The sequence below is a fragment of the Ursus maritimus genome, unplaced genomic scaffold (genome assembly GCF_017311325.1).
Source record: "Ursus maritimus isolate PB19 unplaced genomic scaffold, ASM1731132v1 scaffold_13, whole genome shotgun sequence".
NCBI lineage: Eukaryota > Metazoa > Chordata > Mammalia > Carnivora > Ursidae > Ursus > Ursus maritimus.
This window is the reverse complement of record NW_024423675.1, coordinates 55973622-55995945: the sequence shown is the minus strand read 5'-3', so window position 1 is coordinate 55995945 and position 22324 is coordinate 55973622. Positions and strand designations below refer to the sequence as shown.

The window sequence follows — 22324 nt, the reverse complement described above, 5'->3', positions numbered from 1 at the left end:
CTCAAGCTCTGTACATTCCTCTGAATATCGCTCTGCCCCTTACAAAAGAGAGGTTGGAAATGAATCTCACTAGGGCAGCTGCTAGAGATATACTAGAACAGCAGGCAGATTCTGAAGAGGTAACAGAGAATGACACCACAGCCCTAAAGATCACTTCTTCTTTATGGAAAAATTGAGTTCTAAAGGTGCTCAGAGATTTCTTAAAATCAGAAGTTGTAAAAAAAAAAAAAAAAAAAAACCTTTATTCATTCATTCATTCATTCAATAAGCATTTCCTGTGCTTCACTGCTGATTTGAATGATGAAGATGAGTATTAGAGTCAGGAAAGCTAACTACGGGATTCATGGTGAACACAGGAGTAGAAGCCTCGAGCCCTGGAATGGCTAAGACAACCACACAGCCTCGAGACGACACAAGAAGCTTCTAAGAAACAGAGCTTGTAGCTGGTGGGAGGCATGTCCAGAAAAAAACGGATCCCCTCCTCCCCAGGGCCAAAACTGAGCAAGAAGGGAATGCAAAGAAAATAGTGGAGAGTCGGGGACCCAGAAAGAAGCGGGGATTCATTTAGTATTGAGTAGGCAGGGACTGGGGCAGGAAAGGGGAAGAAGAAAAAGGTGTCTATTTTGGCACCAGAAGAATGAGGAAGTGCTTAAGGTAGCATGTTTCCCATGAAACTGAGCTCAACTGTCATTTTCCCTTTATTATTCTTCCTGAGCCAGCAGCTTCAGCACACCTTCCCAGATTTGTGCCCAGTGGTCAGCGAGGCTGTCATTTCTGGTTATCAGTTTTTAAAAGAAAACAAAGAGCCCAGGACTAGACATTTATCCAAACAGTCATTAAATAAATAGAACTTGGAAGTGCGAAATTGCCCTTGAGATATGTATAATTACAGTGAATTCTGGAAAAGGCATAATTTTTAATAAACCAAAGCAACAGTTTTGTGATGTGATTCAAGCTTCTAGGGAAAAAAAATTAAATGTACTTCATTAGCACTGAAACTAAGAATCAACTAGGCAATGATGCAATTGTGTGTGATGCAGATATTAAAAATATACCAACTTCACAGTCATTTGTTTCCTTTCTTGACTTTTAGATAAACAATATTATTCTTGCTAACAAGTTTTCACCATGTAAAGAGTAATAATAAATTAAGATTTAATAATCTAACCCTTTAAAACTAAATCTTTATCCATGGATAGATTATGTAAAGTGGTTTTTTTTAAGATTAACAAATTTCAGAATGAACAATAAAGAGAAAAGCCTTTTCTATAGCCAAATACCAAAAAGCAGATATAAACACGTTATTTTTTTTAAAAAGCATCCCTTGACAGAGCTGGGTAGGTAGATTTTATCATTCTTGGTGTTGTTGTTTTTAAATTGCAAAGGGAAAAAATTAAGTTCTTAATGTAAACTATAGCCAGGTCCAATATAGCTACTTTACAGACTGGAACCTGATTATCATAACTGCATGTTGTATTTTATCATAATGCTCTTTGTATCTTGAGTCAAAGTAAAGAGATATATTATCAAGTCAAAAAATAGGTCCCAGAAGTTAAGAGAAAGGAAGATTCAACTAAAAATCACCAACATTTGAGAATTCTGACAATATTCTATTAGTAAAAAAAAAAAAAAAAAAAAAATACTGCTCATACTACTAAAATAGTCCAATGAGTTGATTCTTTTTATTAAAATTCATCATGCAAAATGAAGTCAATTTGGGGGGTTTCAGTCCAAGATGGAGACATAGGAGGTTCCTGAATTCATACACTCCCACAAACATACTAAATCTCAAGCTACACAGAGCAATATCTTAATATCTTCTGAAAGAAATCCAGAAACTAGCTGAGTGATTCCTACACATTGGGAAAATGGGGGGGAGGGAACACATCAAAATGGGTAGTAAAGACTGAGACATACTCTTACCATAAACCCCACCCCTGTTACAGTAACACAAAATCAAGAGGGAACTCAAAATTCCCAGAATCTCTCCGAGGAGAGAAAGATTTGGAACCAACACATAGCATACCAGCTTTTAAGACTTCCACCTAAGGGGTGAGCCACCAAACCAGGTAGCTCTGAAATACATGAGAAATATGACTATAGCAAACAAAGAAACTTCTTTATGGGCTCACAAGGACTCACTGTCTATCTTCCCAGGGTTCAGCACAGAAGTGAACATCTCCCCATTTTTGTCTGAAAGAGGTCTATTTGCATATTTTAAGAGCTGCTACCTGTGGGTCAGGTTATAATTTCGCATCATCTAGAGACTGACTGTGATCCTCCCCAGAGACCAGAGAAGCAGTAGGCACCATTCTCCCTATACTCTGCTCCAAAAATTACCTAGCTCTCCCTGAAAGGAGCTTTACACACATCTGGTGCCCCAACTTCTGTGGCTGCTGCCCAGGGAACTCACCCTCTGATCACCTGGTTCTATTGGCCAGTAGGGCTTGTATTTGCCAATCCCACAGGCCTGTAGCAAACAAAGAAACAGTTCCTAAGGGCTATCCCCTAGGGCTCAGCACAGAGGGAGCAAACAGAAACTCTCATCTCCCAATCTTTCCCTGAAAGAGATATATTTGTATCCTTTAGAAGCTGGTATCTGAGGATCCAGCTATTAATCAGCCTGAATCTGGGTGTTCAGTGAGATCCTCCCCTTTGTGATACTGACAAGTCTTGACATATCCTCAACTATTCGGAACCACTAAGAACAAGGCGGCTGCCTTGACAATCACAAATGTTTGACAGACAACAAAGAGCTCAGGCTGGACTGAACAATAAAGTTTATCTCCTACATGAGACCACTCCATCAAGACTAGGAGAGGGGGCTATTTCATCTACTGCACAGGAACCAACACAGAGTCAAGGAAAATGAAGAAACAGAGGAATATATTCCAAACAAAAGAAATAAGATAAAATTCCAGAAATGGACTAATGAAATGAAGGTAAGTGCTTTACCTAATAAAGAGTCCAAAATAATCACAAACATACTCACCAGAATCAGGAGAACAGCACATGAACAAAGTGAGAATGTCAACAAAGAGATAGGAAATATAAGAAAATATATTATAAAAATCACAGAACTGAAGAATATGATACTGCACTGAAAAATTTAATAGAGGCTTTCAATATCAGACTAGATCAGGCTGAAGAAAGGATCAACACACTCAAAGACATGAAAGAGGATTCATCCAATCAGAAGAGTTAAAAGACGGGGGGGGGGGGAATGAAAAGAGTAAAGACTGCATGAGGGACTTATATAGCACAACATCAAGAAAACCAGCGTCTATATTATAGGGGTCCCAGGAGAAGAGAGAATGAAAGGGGTAGAAAGCTCATTCAAAGAAATAATGGCAGAAAACTTCCCTAACCTAGGGAAAGAAATAGGCATCCAGATCCAAGAAGCCCAAAGAGTTGCAAAAAAGATGAACCCAAATAAACCCACACCAAGACACATTACAATTCAAGTCTCAAAAGTTAAAGACAAAAGAATCTTCAAAGCAGTAAAAGAAAAACAACTTGTTACAAGGCTACCACCACATAAGGCTATCAGCAAATAACACTATCAGCATCAGCATATTTTTCAGCAGAAACTTCACAGGTCAAGAGAGAGCAGCACAATATATTCAAAGGGCTGAAAGAAATAAACACCAACTAAGAATACTCTACCCAGCAAAGTTGTCCTTCAGAATTCTGAAGGAGAGTCAAGAGTTTACCAGACAAGCAAAAGCTGAAGGACTCCATTACCACTAGCCCAGCCTTACAAGAAATGTTAAAGGTACTTTTTCAAGCTAAAATAAAAGGATGCTAATTAGTAACAGGAAAACGTATGAAAGTATAAATCTCAATGGTAAGGTAAATATAGAGTTAAATTCAGAATATTCTAACATTGTCATGGTGATGGGTAAATCACTTATAAATCTAGTAGAAAGGTTAAAAGACAAAAGTAGTAAAAATAACTATAACTACAATAATCTGTAATGAACGCCCAAGGTAAAAAATGTAAATTGTGACATCAAACATAAAACATGGGGGGAGTAAAAAAACAGCTTTAAAATGTGTTCAAACTTAATTTGTCACAAATCACCAATATATGTTATAAATACAAGTTATTATATGTAAGCCTAATGGTAGCTACAAAGCAAATATCTATAGTAGATAAACAAAAAATAATAAGAAAGGAACCTAAGCAAACCACTGCTAGAATCATCAAACCACAAGAGAAGAGAGCAAGAGAAGAAACAGAAGAACAACAAAACAAACAGAAAACAATTAATAAAATAGCAACAAGTATGTATCTACCAATAATTACTTTAAATGTAAATGAACTGAATCCTCCAATCAAAAGACATAAAGTGACTGAATGAATAAAAAAAAAGATCCAACTATATGCTCACTTCAGATTTAAGGACACAAAAAGACTGAAAGAGAAGGGATAGAAAAAGATACTCCATGCAAATATAAACCAAAAGAAAGAAGGGACAGTTATACAAAATAAATTTCAAGAATTTAAGCAAAGACTGTAATAAGATTTTAAAAATCATTATATAATGATAAAAGGGTCAATCCAGCAAGAGGGTAAAGCATTTGTAAATATTTATGCCCCCAACCATGGAGCACCTAAATACATAAAGCAAGCATTAACAGACCTAAGGAGAGGAACAGACAGCAATTCAAGAATAATACAGGGCTTCAGTATTCCATTTTCAACAATGAATAGCTCAACCAGACAATAAAATCAATAAAGAAACACGGCTTAAACAACACACTAGACTTAATGTGAGAGATATCTCATGGTCATGGATTGGAATAAAAAAATGCTATTAAAATGTCTATATTACCCAAAGTCAGCTACAGATTCAATGCAATCTCTATCAAATTTCCAATGAGATTTTTCACAGACATAGAAAAAAAAATCCTAAAATGCCTATGGAACCATAAAGACCCAAATAGCCAAAATAATCTTAAGACAGAAGAGCAAAGCTGGAGGCATATGCATCACACTTCCTGATTTTAAACTTTATTACAAAGTCATGGTAATCAAAAGAGTATGGTATTAGCATAAAAACAGTGACACAGATCAATGGCACAGAACAGAAAACCCAGAAATAAACCCAAGCATATATGGTCAATTAATTTACAACAAAAGAGCTAAGAATATACAATGAGGAAAAGACAGTGTCTTCAATAAAACCTGACGGGAAACTGGACAGCCACATGTACAAGAATGAAATTGAACACCTATCCTACACCATACACAAAAATCAATTTGAAATGAATTAAGGACTTGAAAGTAAGACCTGCAACCATAAAATTCCTACATGAAAACAAAAGAGAAAGAGCTCCTTGACATCAATCTTGGCAATGATTTTTTGGGGGGATTTGACACCAAAAGCAAAGGCAATAAAAGCAAAAATAAGCAAGTCCCAAGTGGGACTACATCAAACTAAAAGTAACTTTAGCACAGCCCAATGATAAGGCAACCTACTAAATGAGTAAAATATCTGCAAATCATATACCTGATTAGGGGTTAATATCAAAAATATATAAAGAAGTCATACATCTCAAAAGCAATAAAAACAATCTGATTAAAAAATGGGGAGTGAGGGCACCTGGGTGACTCAGTCCATAAGCATCTGACTCTTGGTTTCAGCTCAGGTCATCATCTCAGGGTTGTGAGATCGAGCCCTGCATTAGGCTCTGCACTGGGCATGGAGTCTGCTTAAGATTCTCTCTCCCTCTTCCTCTGCCCCTCCCCCCCAACACTAGCATTCATGCTCTATCTTTTAAAAAAAAAAAAAATGGACAGAGGACTGAATAGACATTTTTCCAAAAAGGACATACAAACTGGCCAACAGATATATAAAAAGATGCTCAACATCACTAATCATCAAGGAAAGACAAATCAAAACTACGATGAGATACCACCTCACACCTGTGAGACTGGCTTTCATCAAAAAGACAATAGATAAGTGTTGATGAGGATGTGGAGAAAAAGAAATTCTTATATACTGTTGATGGGACTGTAACCTGGTGCAGGCACTGTGAAAAAAAGTAGAGATGTTCCTCAAAAAATGTAAAAAATCACCACCATATGACCCAGCAATCCCATTTCTGGGCATATACCCAAAGGAGCTGAAAGCAGGATTTCAAAGAGATATGTGCATTCCCACGTTCACTGTAATATTATACATAATAGTCAAGATAGGGAAACAAACAAAGTGTCCGTCAACAGACGAATGAACAAGTAGAACTGACAAATCTAGACTCAGATATAATGGAATATTATTCAGCCATGAGAAAAAAGGAAATCCTGTTATTTGTAACAACATGGATAGACCTTAATGCCTTATGTTAAGTGAAATAAGCCAAAGAGAGAGAGAGAGAAATACTGTATGATCACTCAGATGTGGAATCTAAGCAGACAAAAACGTCAAACTCATAGAAACGGAGAGTAGAAAAGTGGTTGCCAGGGTTTGGGGGATGCGACAGATAGGGAGAGGTTGGTAAGAATGTAACTTGTCAGGTATCAGATGAAAGAGGTCTGAGGCTCTAATATCAATCATGATGACTATAATTGATAACACTGTATCATATAATTAAAATTTGCTGAGAGAACTAAAATGTTCTCACCAAAAAAATTTAAAAAAAAAAAAGTGAGGTGATGGACGTGTTAATTCACTAGATGGGAGGGGATCCTTTCACAAAGCCTAAGTATATCAAATCACCACAACTTTAAATATCTTGTGATTTTATTCGTCAATTTTACCTCCTTAAAACTGAAGTGTTTAAAAATGAAGTCAGCTCACAATTTCTGTTCTATTGATGGCATCTGAAGATTAACCAAGGGGCACCTGGGTGGCTCAGTCAGTAAAGCATCCAACTCTTCATTTTGGCTCAGGTCATGATCTCAGGGTCATGAGATCGAATCTGCCTGAGATTATCTCTCTCCTTTCCCTCTGCCCCTCCCCCCCACTCACACTCAAATAAATAAAATCTTTTTAAAAAACTAAAAATAAAAAATAAAGATTAACCAAATATTCCATGCAGGTTTTTGAATCATGTAGTTAATTCCAAGTACTTCTAGAACTGGCGTTCTTGGTACTCTTACCAGTGATGTTTTGTATTCCCTCTGTAGTAACCTCAAACTATCACCGTATAAATGCAATATTGCCTATATTAGATTTTTGGTATGGGCTATTTTTTTTTAAATGACAGATGGCATTTGGATATATAAAAGCTTTCCAAAATGTGATTTTGTCAGTTTTCTGTAAAGCTTGACAATCATCTTCCAAGTTTTTCCTGAAGACTTTTTCCTTCCTTCATTTTTCATCTTTTTAAAATCAATGACTATTTTTATTCTGCTTGGTCAGACAAGTAGGCTTTTGATTTACAACAGCTGTATTCCAATAGTGCACACACACAGAATTTCATTTCTGCCTTTATAATTCTTTTTTTTAACCATCAAGTAATAAGACATAGTTTGGTCCAAGGGTTTTGGAATCATTTCAGTCTTTTAATCTAATATAATCAAGTGGTTTCGCTATACATCTCATTATCATAAATTTTATTTAGTTCTGGGTTTAACAATGGGATAGCTAACCATGGACATATTTTCATTCCCTTGATTTCTGTCTCCATTTCATTTCCAAATTTAGAAGATATTCATTCGCTGCTAATGTACTTGAACTTCATTCCAGTTATTTTACATGCCCTTCAAGTTTTTATAATTATAAAAATGTCATGATGGAAATCTACAGATAAGTATGAAAATATATACTTATGTACGACAGGGCTCTGGAATTAATACAAGACTTCAAGAGGGAAAATATACACTTATAGGACAATAAAACGCAACAGCAACCAAGAGTTGGCTCTCAGGTATGTGGCCATTATTTGTTTTCTTTTGTTTTTTTCTCTTCCCCCAAAGTATTTTTTAAAAAGGCAGTAACAAATATAAAAACATGGCTTATAACCATGTTACATTCAGACTCCAGTATCTGCTTACATGGCTCTGCTTCACATGAGAATGCTAAGCTAGGTAGGTGCTCAATAAAACTCTTAATTTCAAAGACGGCCAACACTTTTTACTTGTCAGTTGGGTTGACCCTAAAAATCTAACTCTGCCTGTCAGTTCTCAGACCTTCATTTAATGCAATCTCCGCCACCTAAAGGGATGCCCTCTATCAAGCTGGGATCAAACCCTGCTGGCTCCTTATTCAAAGGACCACATGTTTATATATTAATATATATAGTCTCTAAGGCCGGGCATTTGTTCATTTGGTCTATAATCAGTGAACTTTGAAATGCAAGTACAAAACTCTACATTTATTTAGTTTAATAAAAAACATCCCATATGCTTCATTGGTAATAATGAATTTCATCTAGTAAAAGAAACCAAACAAGACAATCTCTGTCTAAAAGCATTACTCATTTGATCTATAAACCCAGAAAAAAGATTTAACTTCCTCTTGCCTTGGTTCATCTATGTTAGCTCCTGAATGGATATGTTGGGGCATGGAGGAGGTCATTTTCTAGTCTTGTTTCCATGATAACTAGAGTTCTTCTCCCTGAACAACAAGAGCAACAGTCAAGTTTTACAAGAACACCAGTTCTGAGAGAACCAGCTGAAGAACCAAGTGTCACTTCAGCCAGTGCACCTTTCTACGAGCTCCTCTCAGGGATGAGAACCTAATTTTTTGTTCCGCTGTATTACCTTTCTCCTGAAATGTTAAGCGTTGACAGCTGAGTAAATAACTGGCATTCAGTAAAGACACCTATTATTATCTCTTTAGTTTATAAACATCTTAAAAGGAAATATTTTAAGGTAAAATTGTCTATTGATAATTGAGGTGCTTTGAACGAAAGTTCTCAATATTACAAATGTGTAGTGCATGGATCGTTCTGTGTTAAAAACTTCCGACCATATGAACACATAATAGTACATGCACTTACTATGCTGTGACCATCCCAGATCTTTTGGTTAAAAATAAATAATGTCAGGGGACAGACTTTAATCTTCTAGATTTTGATTTTAAAACATTATTTCCTAATTTCCAGGAGAATTATAGTATGCTGACAGTAAAAATTAACAAACTCAGATGTAACCTTGAAACCAATTCGAGAGCAAGCTGTTGTTTGCTCCCACTTCTCCCATGACAGCACCAACCAGGTCATGAGTAGTTACTGACTCTCAAAATAAATGTTGAGCTTAGCGTTCTTACCTGGCACTCTCTTTGCCCAGTTGATCATGTGAACCAGCTCCCTGTCGGCAAGGTTGGTCAGCAAGCCCATCATCGAAGCCTCACTGAAGGGTCTGGAAGGATCATAGTCAGAATAGATTATGGGGGGCTCAGCCTCCAACAAGGCACTGACCATCTGATCGGCTGTCAGGGACAAGGCTGGGCTGTTCTTCTTAGTATGCTTAATCAAGAGAGGGCTTGGCCAAAGGCTGGAAGCCCTCATATCTCCGGAGGACCCCACTTCATTCCTGCCCTCCCCATCATCTCTTTGGCGCTTGTGTTTCAACATTCTCCCTCCTCTTCGGTCTTTCCGTATCCCTGAGAACACAGAAAAAAAAAAAAAATACCCAGTTATTTCTTCTCTCATGTAAACTTTCATAATAAAACCAATTTCAATGCTAACAGCCTTTATTTTATTTACAGAAATATTTGGAGGCACGGGTGTACTCATGTTTACTAACCAGCTGCCTAAGAGGAAAAAAAGGCTTTGATGTGTGTAGCATTCACCAATTTCCATGGTGTAAATACTCCCACTGTGGCAAATTTCAAGCTACTTCAAAATATCAAGTGCTTTATAAAACTCCTGAAAGTTAACAGCGGACTTCTGTGGGCCAGGACAAGATTGTGACAAACTGCTTGCGTGTGTGTGTGTGTGTGTGTGTGTGTGTACGCACGTCTGTGGGCGCACACAGATGCTATAAAAAGAACAGAATTATAATAATTTGTTGTTCTTAAAATATGGCTTGGCATCAAAGACTGCTTCAGCTATGAATATTCTTTTAACAGTAAATTTAAAAGGCAATGAAAAAAGCACTTTCTAACCATCCTTATCATCTAAGCAGGCCTCTTAATGGAAGGCACTGAAGGGGAAAGGGGAATGACTTATCTGAAATGTGTCTGACAGCCTCTGGATCCCACAGTCCTCAGCAAGTCTCTGATTGTGGCTAAGCTGCACCTTATCACCTTACTCAGTACTTGACCTAAGACAGTCAAGTTGTTTACTTGGTTCTAAGATTTTCACAAATGTATTTCTATTTCCCTAATATAAAAGCTTTAAAACAGTTGGAAATAATTGCCCCCCAAAGGCTTTCCCAGCTGTGGTTCTCACTAACTAAATTACAGAGGGAAGGAGAATCCAATCTCTTTTGCAGTGATTCTTTGAGGTTTCAGCTCAGCATCTTAGCCTGGAAAAGGCCACGCTGTGCTGCTGAAATGTATCAGCAGAAATAAGTATCTTAAAAAGACAAAAATTAACAGAAGCTTCCATATTTTCAAAAATGTTCATCTCAGGGTGCCTGGGTGGCTCAGTCAGTTGAGCGTCTGCCTTCGGCTCAGGTCATGATCTCAGGGTCCTGGGATCAAGTCACACAAGGTGGGGGGGGGGGAGGTCCCTGCTCAGCGGGGAGCCTGCTTCTCCCTTTGTCCCTCACCCCTGCTTGTGCTCTCTCTCTCTCACAAATAAATAAAATCTTTAAAAATTTTTAAAAATTAGAAAATATTTATATGAAAAAATATGCATTTTGGTAAAAAGCTAATACGATTATTTTTAATATTAAAGACATGAGAAGTACACACTTTGTAATATATTACCTGTTCTCTCACTCCATAACAAATGAATTAACTAATGTCAGAACTTTGTTCTACTCTGTTCTAATTTGTCAAAGAATTTGGACAAATGTGTGGTTGTGAATTTTTTATGTGTAACTTTTATTCTTACAGGTCTTGATTAAATATATCAGACAATGCCTTCAAAATATAATGAAGTCACAGACCCTTACTATTTATTCAGTATTGAAATGAGCATTTCTCAGAACTCTTGGAATAAGTACTAATAGTAAAGATTATTATCACTAATACACACTCAGCACTCACCATATATTTTAAGCACTTTATACACACTTACATAAAAGCACTTTACAACTACCTAGTCCTCACAATAATCTTGTAAGGTAAATAAATACTGGGAAACAGCTCCGTAGAAAGGTTAATGAACTTGTCCAAGACCATTCTCTATTAAGTATGATTAGAGATGCTGGCTCTAAAATGAAGATGTTTTTCCAGTTAACCGTTTTAAAATTTAATCAATTATCAACAAAGTTGACAAACTTACAAAAAATCCAGAAATAAAACAAGTCGGACGAGAACAGATGTATCTGACCCACCATTCAGGGACAGCCCTTGGGGGTGGAGCCTTTGGCAGGTAATTAGGTCATGAGAGTACAGTCCTTATGAATGGGTTAGTGCCTTTCTAAGAGGCCAGAGAGCTAGTGGGAGCTTGCTCTCTCTACCCTGTAAGGATACAAAAAGACTGCTCTCTCAAGCCAGGAAGCAGACCTTATTCAGACAGCAGGTCTGGTGTACCTTGATCTCGGATTTCTCAATCTCCAGAACCGTGAAAAATAAACGTTTGTTGTTTAAGCCATGCAGTCTATAGTATTTCCGTTAGAGCAGACCAAACTAAGTGGGGGATGGGTTTAGCTTGCTCTTTATGAGCCCAAACGGTAACACAGAAGAAATAAGTGGAAACTATGAGTAGAGTCCAATATCAGGAAGCAGTTTGCAACAGTTAAAGCTGACAATAAAGGTAGACTCTGCTGCCACGGGAAATGATACTTTGGATCATTGGAGATTCCTAATAATAAGCTAGACGGAGACTTCATGGGGATGTTACTGGAGGGATTCAATTATCCAGTGAGCATCTGTACTAGGTGACCTTCCGTATACCTTCTCAAGACTGTATGACTCTAAGGTCTTCCATTTGGGATGTTAAGACCACTAGCCTTGGAGTGTAAACTCAGTGGGCGGCAGTGGGGGGGGGGGGTTAAAAGCAAAAACCTCCTTTAGGGACACATTTATTAGGAAATTTTGAGGTCAGAATTTTAAGAGGATGAACTGTGATTAATATTTACCTACTTTGGGTGGGGACTGGGGTAAAAAAAAAAAAGTACATTGTTATTCAGTGTTAGTATTATTCAAATATTTTTTATTTCCCTACTCTACAAATTTTAAAAAATGATTGGGAATGTGAACAGATCTTAGAGGAAATCCGTAGCAGCCATGAAAATCTTTTAATATCCAATCTACATGGAAAGATAAAAGCAAGGGATTTGACTAAAGAAAAAATGGTTAAAATGATACTGTTTTTCCTAAGATGCAATCAGGAGCTACCTCATCACAACTACACATAAGCACGTTGCTTTTTAAAAATAAGGACTATGCTTTCTATCATAAATGTAATTTATTTTTTAAAGATTTCAACGGTAGAGAAAATGAGCTAGAAGGTTAACACAGCAAAAAAGTATTACCACCCACTTTAAAAGGCCCCAGCAGTCATAGTACAGATGATATGACTTCCAGAAAAAGATTTTAGACTCAATTTAGGTACTAATAGTAGCAGCTACCAAATTTATCAAAGTATTTGTTCATTTGGTAAAAATGTGTTCACTACTTATAATGTATATTCACAGATGATACAGTGTAAACAAAGATAGATTATGTCACCCTCCTTGAGTTTTCAGGTTGGAGGGAGAGAGACATCAATCAAGAATCATTCAGCACTCATTGGATGGAGGAAGGAAGGAAGGAAGGAAGGAAGGAAGGAAGGAAGGAACTGCCCAAAACACAATGGAAGGGAGGAGGTGAGTCAAGGAGGAGGAGACAAAGAAAGCTTCTCCAAGAGAAGAAGTTACATTTAAGCCAAATTATGAAATTTCCTTTCTTGGAGAAATTTAGAAGTAGTCTACTCAGAGTTGAATCTCACAAATATATGATCTAGGTTGTTGAACACAAGACAAAAATGGCCACAGCTTTAGCATATAGAACAATGAGACACAACTAGAAAGATCAAGGACAGAGCTGAATATTTATAAAATCACCAAACAGTCCAATAGGGAAAGGTGGATTCAACTAGCATTAACAAATATTTTCTCTAATTTACCCCTAAATGTATTATATTTTCCAAATGCCGAAGTCCCTCCAAAATGTACAAACAGGGGGTGCCTAGGGGGCTCAGTCAGTTGAGCATCTGCCTTCAGCTCAGGTCATGATCCTGGGGTCCTGGGATCCAGCCCCGTGCCCGGCTCTCTGCTCAGCGAGGAGCCTTCCTCTCCTCTGATCCTCCCTGCCCTGCTCCTTCTCTCTCTCTCTCTCTCTCTCTCTCTCTCTCTCACATAAAGTCTTTTTAAAAAATGTACAAACAGAACAAAAATTGACAATTGTACATTTTATTTGTCCAAGTGCATGTGGTAGGATTCTAGGGCACAGCTCAATGAGGAAGAAATCCTTTTCCACTTGTAAGTAGTAATTGTCATATTATCAGTGATATACCAGTGTCATTTACCAGTAACAATATTGCACAAATATCTTATAGTAGTTAAAAAAAATCAAATTGGAATTGAGTGGAAGAAGGTAAAAAAAAAAAAACTGACCCAATTTCTACTTCTATTTTAACCTGGGTTAAATGAGAATCACACATCAGAACCAATGATTACAGGCTGTGCAGCTATGGAACATACAGTCAGTTCTTAATTATATAGAGTGACGGGGCGTAGAAATGGCACACATAATTGAAATCCAAAAGTAAAATTAAAAACTCTATGCTCCCCACAAAGACATTTTCCAGAATTATTTGTACAGCAGCAACTTAGATTGATATGTATTTTATTTAAGCTCGTTTCCATTTGTCTAACTTATTTTAAGTGTGTAAAAAAAAAAAAAAGACCAAAAATGAGTTCACAAAGCAGAGGGGAAAAAAAAACAATTAGCTTAGATCATGCAAATATTAAACAGGCAGCCTCTTGACAGGCAAGACATTTATTTGCAGTAAATATCATTTTAGCTTGTAATACCATATAAGCAAGACCTAGTGTCATTCAGTACACAAAAATGTCCTTTTCCAGAGTGGCTGAGTAAAATATTCAGCAGCATAATACAAATGTCCTGCAATGTATACACATTATTAGCTCTCAGGCTGTGCACTGATGAGGCAACAATTGCATCAAAGCAAATTTCTTTACACTCCCTTCTTAAGATGTTAGGCTTACGGTAATTCAAGGATTAACCACTGGTTTCCTATGACAGATTGAGAAAATAAATTATCTTTCATCCAGCAAGCCCACCATTAAGTGTGAAATGCCACCAGTTTGAATTTCATCCCCTTGGGTTAGGCCTTCTCTAATATCCTTGTCACACTGTTGTAAGGATTTAGAAAGGCTGAATATAGAACTTCCACTGAGCAGCACTCAAAGTCAATCTTAGTGATTCCAATCCACCAGGAAGTGTTAAGGGAATTTATTCAATTAAGTAACACGGGCAACTGGAATGGGAATAAAAGGGAGAGAGAAGGTGCACAGAGCTCTCTCTAGGTTAAGGCAAGTGTAGGGAATCTCTTCCAAGGCTGCCTGGGATCTGGAAGGTATTCTGTAAGGCAGCTCGGGGGCTGAGTTCTGACAAGGAGAATGGGTCTAAAGATATATCAATTGCTTCAACAATTATGTCCTGGTCCTAAAATAAAAACATCTGTCCTTATGTATCACACGAGGTAGTTTGAAAGATTACTTCTAATTAATCTCAAAGTTTGTTTAAACATTCTTTTTTTTTTTTCATTCTTGAAATTCTTTGGTTTGGCTGTTGTATTTTAGGAAATAGAACATTAATTTTTCAGAAAAAATTAATATGTTATCTGAATATTCATTAATTAAAAGAATTCATTGGATTATTTCCTTGTAATGCATTCTCCTACTTATACTTTCTTTTTCTGAAATGATCTTTCTTCTTAATACCCTGTGGCTCTACAAAAAAAAGTATAACTTTAGTGATTTTTCCAGTTCCCTAAGACTACTTTAAATATTTCAAACATTTGCATAATCATTTTTCTTTTGCTTCTCAGTAATTTCACATTATTCATGACATACTAAAAAGCCAGACACAGAAATACACTAAAAGCATTTTAATTCAGTATGTTGAAGAAAACAGAAGCGCTAATTAAGAATTAAATAAAGGTAATCGGGGCGCCTGGGTGGCACAGCAGTTAAGCGTCTGCCTTCGGCTCAGGGCGTGATCCCGGCGTTATGGGATCGAGCCCCACATCAGGTTCCTCCGCTATGAGCCTGCTTCTTCCTCTCCCACTCCCCCTGCTTGTGTTCCCTCTCTCGCTGGCTGTCTCTATCTCTGTCAAATAAATAAATAAAATCTTTAAAAAAAAAACTTTAAGAATTAAATAAAGGTAAGAGTTAATAAAACCTGCTCCAGAGAAACTCCCCTGCATCAATTCTAATGTTTTATCTTCAAATACTAGAAATGAATCTTATAAGGTAGGAGCTGTTATAGACCCCCACCTAACAGAAAAAGTAAGTTAAGAATAAGAAGCATGCCCTAGGACCCACCAAGAGCAGCTCAGAGATTTGGGCCTCGGTGAATTATGTAACCATAAATTATTATTAATAGTCATGGCCCCTAAGTGTACCAGGTCAAGGGACTATGAATTATCATGGCCCCTAAGTGTACCAGGTCAAGGGACTATGAATTATCATGGCCCCTAAGTGTACCAGGTCAAGGGACTATGAATTATCATGGCCCCTAAGTGTACCAGGTCAAGGGACTATGAATTCTTTTAGAGCAACTTAATGCTCTTCCCCTTCCTTCCTTCACATCCAACGAATCATCACAACCTAGTATTCCCTCATGTATTTCTCCCTTGAGTCTCTTTCTGTCTTTACTGCCACCATCCTAGTCCATGCCCCTATCCCTTCTTGCCTAAATCAACGCAGCAGCTCCTAATGCGTTTCCTTGCCTAACTTCAATCTTCCTTCCAATCCAATCACCTGGCAGCTGGTTCATTACACACCCATTTCATCCTGGTATTGTCTGTCTGAATCTCTCAAAGACTTCCTTAGCTTACAGCAGACATACTTTAACTATGCTCTGAAAACTTAGAAGTTCTGAGGAAGTATCAGAGATGGTGTGGTTGGGGCTTCTGGTCACCCCATGTTTCCCCTTTGTCGAAAGCAACTATGTGTGTGTGTGTGTGTGTGTGTGTGTGTGTGTGTGTGTTGTATTGGGATTAGGGAAATGACTTATTTCTAAGGGGGTTTACTGGTTTTATTTTACATTTAAAAAGCCACTGACCCACTGATAAAATCAAACATCACATTAAGACTTATGAATCTCCACAAATAAACCCCAAGGTACTTTTCAAGTCTATCTTTACAATTTCCTTCCACAAACCTTTATTTTTATGAGATGGGGTTGGACCTGTACCACTTTTTATATAATACTTTCCAACATCACCATCTTTGCTCTTTCTACCCCTTTTATATTAGCCTCCTAAACCCACGAAAATCCTCATTTCGTCCATAGTCAATCTTGGATCCACCCCACTCTAGTGGCTCTACCTCCTCCATTCGTTTAACTTTTCTTTCCTGTGCCATTCATTGAACAATGATCATGTGCTACCTTCTATGTTTAGTTACACCTGAGTTCCCCCTTCCTGAGCTATGGCCTGGAACTCTCTCCAGGCAGGAAGCTGGAGCAATTGTAGGACTCACTTAACTTCTCTTTCTCAAGAAGCAATGCTCCATACTGTCTGATATAGCAAGTTTATAAAACAGTTGTTTCATATATTTTATCCAGTTTTTTTAAGATGTTTCTGGTGGGAGGTTAAAACTAAAAATACACAAATCTGCTATTATAGCTAAAAAGAAACTTCACCATCTCCTTGTCAATAATTGATAGTTTAAGTAGACAGAAAATCAATATACATAAAGTTGACCTCAACAATACTATCAATCAACTTGATCTAGTTAGTATTCTAATATTTATAGAATACTCCATCAAACAACAGATGAATACATATTATTCTCAAGTTCCAAGATAGAGCACATTCGGGGCCATAAAAACACCCTTAACAATATTAAAAAGAAAAATAATACAAACCATTAAGTAAACTAAAAAGTACTGAAGTAAACTAGAAATCAATAATAGAAAGATACCTGGAACATTCCCAAATATTTGGAAATTAAACAACATACTTCTAAAGAACATATGGCTCAAGGAAGAAGTCTCAATAGAAGTTTTGAAGAATTTTTAACTAAATGAAAATGAAAATAAAACTTATAACGATATGTGGGATGTAGGAAAAGCAATACTTATAGCATTAAAGAAGAAAACTTATAGCATTACCTTCATATATTAGGTAAGAAATATCTATCGATAACCCAAGCTTTTACCTTAGGAAACTAGAGAAGGAAGATCAAGCCTAGAGCAAGCAGGAGAGAAATAATAAAAATCAGAGCAGAAATTAATTAAATTGAAAATGGGAGAAAAACAAAGAAAATCATGAAACCAAAACTGATTCTTTGAAAAGATCAACAAAACTGATAAACTTCTAGCCAGGATAATTAAGAAAAAAGAAAGAAGACATAAATTGCCAATATCACAAATGAAAGAAGAATCACCATCACTGGCCCCATGGACATTAAAAGGTTAATAAAGAAATATCATGAGCAACTCTATGCCCACAAATCTGATAATTTAGATGAAATACGTGAATTCCTTGAAAGCCACAAACTACCAAATCTTACAACAGGAGATACAAACAACTGGAATAGCCCTGTATCTATAAAATAAATTAAACTGATAATTAATAATCTTCCCAAAAATTCACCAGGCCCAGGTAGTTTCATGAGTTGTTTCTAAAAAACTATTTAAGAAAGAAACCATGCCAATTCTCTATGGTCTCTTTCAGAAAACAAAAGCAGAGAAAGTGCTTTCTAATTTATTCCATGAGTCCAGCACTACTCTGATACCAAAATCAGATACAGACAAGAAAGAAAAACTACAGACCAATATCTTCCCTGAGCATTGGCACAAAAATCCTCAACAAATGTCATGAAGTCAAATCCAGAATGCATAAAAGGAATTATACACCATGACCAACTGGGATTTTTTCCAGGTATGTAAAGGTAAGTTCAACAATTGAAAAGAAATCAATATTAATCCACCACTTCAATAGAGAAAACAGGAAAAATCATATGATCATATTAACTGACACATAAAAAGCATTTGACAAAACTGAATACCTATTCATGACTTAAAAAATACTCTCAGTAAACTAGCAATAGGTAACAACTTCAATTTATCAAAAGACATCTATCAACAACAACAACAAAAAAAACCTATAGCTAGCATCTCCTTAATTATGAAACACTGGATGCTTTCCCCCTAAGATCAGGAACAAGGCAAGAATGCTCTCTGTCACTCCCTATTCATCAACATATTGAAAACCCTAGCAAGTGTAATAAAACAAGAAAAATAAATTAAAGGTATACAGATTGTAAGGGAAGAAATAAAATTGTCTATATTTGCAGAAGACATGAATGCATATGCAGAAAATTCCAATGAATTAACAAAAAACAAAAACCAAAAACAAACCAAAAACAACCCTCCTAGAACTACAAAGTGATTACACCAAGGTTAAAGGATATAAGGTCAATATACAAAAGTCAACTGCTTTCCTTTATATCAACAATTAACAACTGGAACCTGAAATTTAAAAAATAATACCACCTACAATAGTAAATGAAATGAAACACTAAGGTGTAAACTACATACAAAATATACACAGGACCTCTATGTAGAAAACTAAAACACCAATGTAAAAATAAAAGATGATCTAAAACATTGAAGAGATATGGTCATGAATTGGAAGTTCAATATTATTCATGTTCATAGTGTTCAGTACTATCAAATGTCAATTCTTCCCAACTTGACCTATGCATTCAGTACAATCCCAATCAAAATCCCAGCAACCTATTTTGCAGAAATCAGCAAACTCATTCTAAAGTTTAAATGAAAAGGCAAAAGACCCAGAATGGCCTTTAACATTAAAGGAGAAATGAAATACTGAAGAAATTGAGGGACTTGCACTACTTGATTCCAAGACTTACTATAAAGGCTATATTAGACAATGTAGTATTGGTGAAAGAATAGACTAGTAGCCCAGTGGACCAGAAGAATGAGTCCAGAAATAGAACCACGCAAATATAGTCAACTTATCTTTGACAAAGGAGAGAAGGCAATTAAATGGAGAAAAGATAAGTCTTTTCAACAAATTTCGTTGCAACAATTGGACATCCACATACAAAAAAGTCTAAACACAAACCTTACATCTTACACAAAAATTAATTCAAAGTGGATCACTGACCTAAATGATAATGAGAAACTAAAACTTTTTGAAGAAAACAGAAAAAATTCTAATGATCTTGAGTTTGCTGGTTTTTAAACACAACACCAATAACACAATCTATTAAAAAAGTAAATTAGTAAGTTGGACTTGCATTAAAATTTAAATTCTACTTAAAAACACTGTTAAAAGAATAAAAAGACAAGCCACAGACTGGAGAAAATATTTGCAAAATACATATTGGATAAAAGACTTGTAATGAAAATATACAAAGAATGCTTAAAACTCAATAAAAAGAAAAAAAACTTTTAATGGGCAAAAGAACTAAACAGGCACTCACCAAAGTATTTATAAAAATACAATTAACTGGTAAAGGAAAAAAAACCATGAAAAGATGCTCAATATCACTTGTTATTCAGAATTTGCACATTAAAACAACAATAAAGTATCACTATATACCTATTAAAATGGCTAAAATCCAACACACTAACAAATACAAAGTGCCAACAAGAATGTGGAGCAGCAGAAACTCGCATTCATTCCCGGTGGGAATGCAAAATGGTGCAGTACAGCTACTTTGGAAGACAGGCTGGCAGCTTCTCATGAAACTAAACACAGTCTTACCACATGGTCCAACAACTGTGCTCCCAGGTATTTACCCAACTGATTTCAAAACTAATGCCCACACAAAAATCTGCATTCAAATGTTTATATCAGCTTCATTCATAATTTCCATAGACGGGAAACTATCAAGATGTCTTTCATAAATGAAGGAATAAACAGAACAGTGGTACATCCGTACAGTTAAATAGTATTCAGTGATAAAAAGAAATAAGCTATCAAGCCATGAAACGATACAGATGAAATGTAAATGCATGTTGCTAACTAGCCAGTCTAAAAAAGTTACATACTATATGATTCCAATTATAGGGCATTCTAGAAAGACAAAACCACAGAGATGCTGAACAGATCAGAGGTTGCCAGGGGTTCAAGGCAAGGCGGAGAGGTCAAATGGGTGAAGCACAGGTTATTTTATAAGGTAGAGAAACTATCCTATGTTACAGTAATAGAAACTATTTTACAGGAATATGTTACTGTAATGATGAATATAAGACATTAAGTATTTTCCAAAACTATAAAACTTGACAGGACAAAGAATAAACCTAATATATGCACATTTTAAAAATCATTTAGAAAATCAGAGGATTCCAGGGTGCAATGAAGAATGTTACAAAAGAATCCAAATGTATGAACCAATTTTACTGAAGGAGGTAGAGAAATAATGTGCTGACCTAGGTAATCTGGAAATGAGTGGAGACTGTTAAGACTAAAGGCAAAAGGAACTGGACATGAACACTGTTCTCTGGATGATAAATTGTTAACAACTGCAGAAGCGCTATACAGGTATAATGGAACCAAATGGTTAAGTAGATGAATAGCAGATGGTGGGAGCCATGAATCACACTATTAGAGTACAAAGTGACAGGTATGTAAGAAAAGGCTAGAATGATCCATGCTCCTATAATGGTTACAGTTGGAGACCCAGTATATATTCATGTTTACCTTAACATAGATACAGATGATTATATATAAAAATATTATAGGGGCACCTGGGTGGCTCGGTCAGTTAAGCATCTGACTCATGATTTCGGCTCAGGTCATGATCTCATGGGTAGTGAGATCGAGCCCCATGTTGGGCTCCGTGCTCAGTGGCCAGTCTGCTTGAGATTCTCTCCCTCTGCCCCTCCCCCCCCACTCTCCATGTGTGCACCTGCATGCACACTCTCTCTCTTTCTCTCAAGTAAATAAATCCTTAAAAAAATAGTATACATATGTGTATACAGATGGGCCAAAATACATATATATATCTCCTTGCATGGTCAGCTTAGAGGGCCTAGAGGTAACAACATCCCAGTAACAGCAAGTATGTCTATGGCCCAGATCTTGGCTTCCAATAAGAGAACCATCATTCTATAAAGAAATGGCTGATTCTAGGACTGAGGCAAGAAATACAAGATGAGTCTGAACCATCTTGTAGTGACAGAAAGAAAGTGCTCCAAAACAAATACCCTTCAATATAGCTGTACATCAAAGGGATACAGGAGCCAACTGAAAGAGCTCCCAATGTCAAAGCTGGAACAATGTGAGCAGAAGAATAAATACAACAGTGTGAGTTTATGTACCAAAGCACAAATATCCGTGAGTCTATACTGATTCAAATAAATGATGAAACAAATAAATTAATGGAAAGGAAAAGGCAATTCCAAATAATTTTAGGCAGATTCTCCACTCTTAGGAAGGGGAGCATAACTCCCTACTCCTTAAGTATGAGCTGCACATAGTGACTTCCTTCCTTCCAAAAAGGACTGAATGGAAAAGGAAAAGAAAACAGTAACTTCACAGTACAGACATCTGACAAACACTGCCTCAAGCCAGGGGATCAGGGTTAACATCAACAGCAATAACTCATATTGATTATCCCCTTGATAGGATGTGATGACAATGGCAGTGTCTCTCTATGGCCTTCCTCCAAAAAACAGACTCATCCCAGTCTAACCATGAGAAAACATAAAACAAATCCAAATTGAGGGGCATTCAACAAAATATCTGACCAGAAATCCTCAAAACATACAATGGAAGATGTTAACAATAAAGGAAACTATGTATGGGTATACAAGAACTCTCTGTGCTATCTTTGCATTAATTCTGTAAACCTAAAATATAAAAGTTTATTTCTAAAATCAAAAGCAAACTAGTGAGCAAGAAGTGCTTTTACCTAATATAAAAATTAATTTTATTCTGTCCCTTCATTGTTTGGAATAACTAGTCACTGCCTTTCATGCTGCTATGTTGAAGGAGAACTTCTGAATTATCCTACCTGAGAATCTGAGTCAAAATATGATTC

General features: G+C 36.5%; 1 protein-coding gene across 1 annotated transcript in view; it reads right to left on the bottom strand.

Moving 5' to 3' along the window:
- ESR1 (estrogen receptor 1) overlaps positions 1-22324 on the bottom strand; it is a 263070-nt gene that overhangs the window by 143283 nt on the left and 97463 nt on the right. The window contains exon 5 of the mRNA XM_040627968.1: positions 9222-9557. Within this exon, the coding sequence (XP_040483902.1) occupies positions 9222-9557 (336 nt within the window). The remainder of the gene's footprint in view (positions 1-9221; positions 9558-22324) is intronic.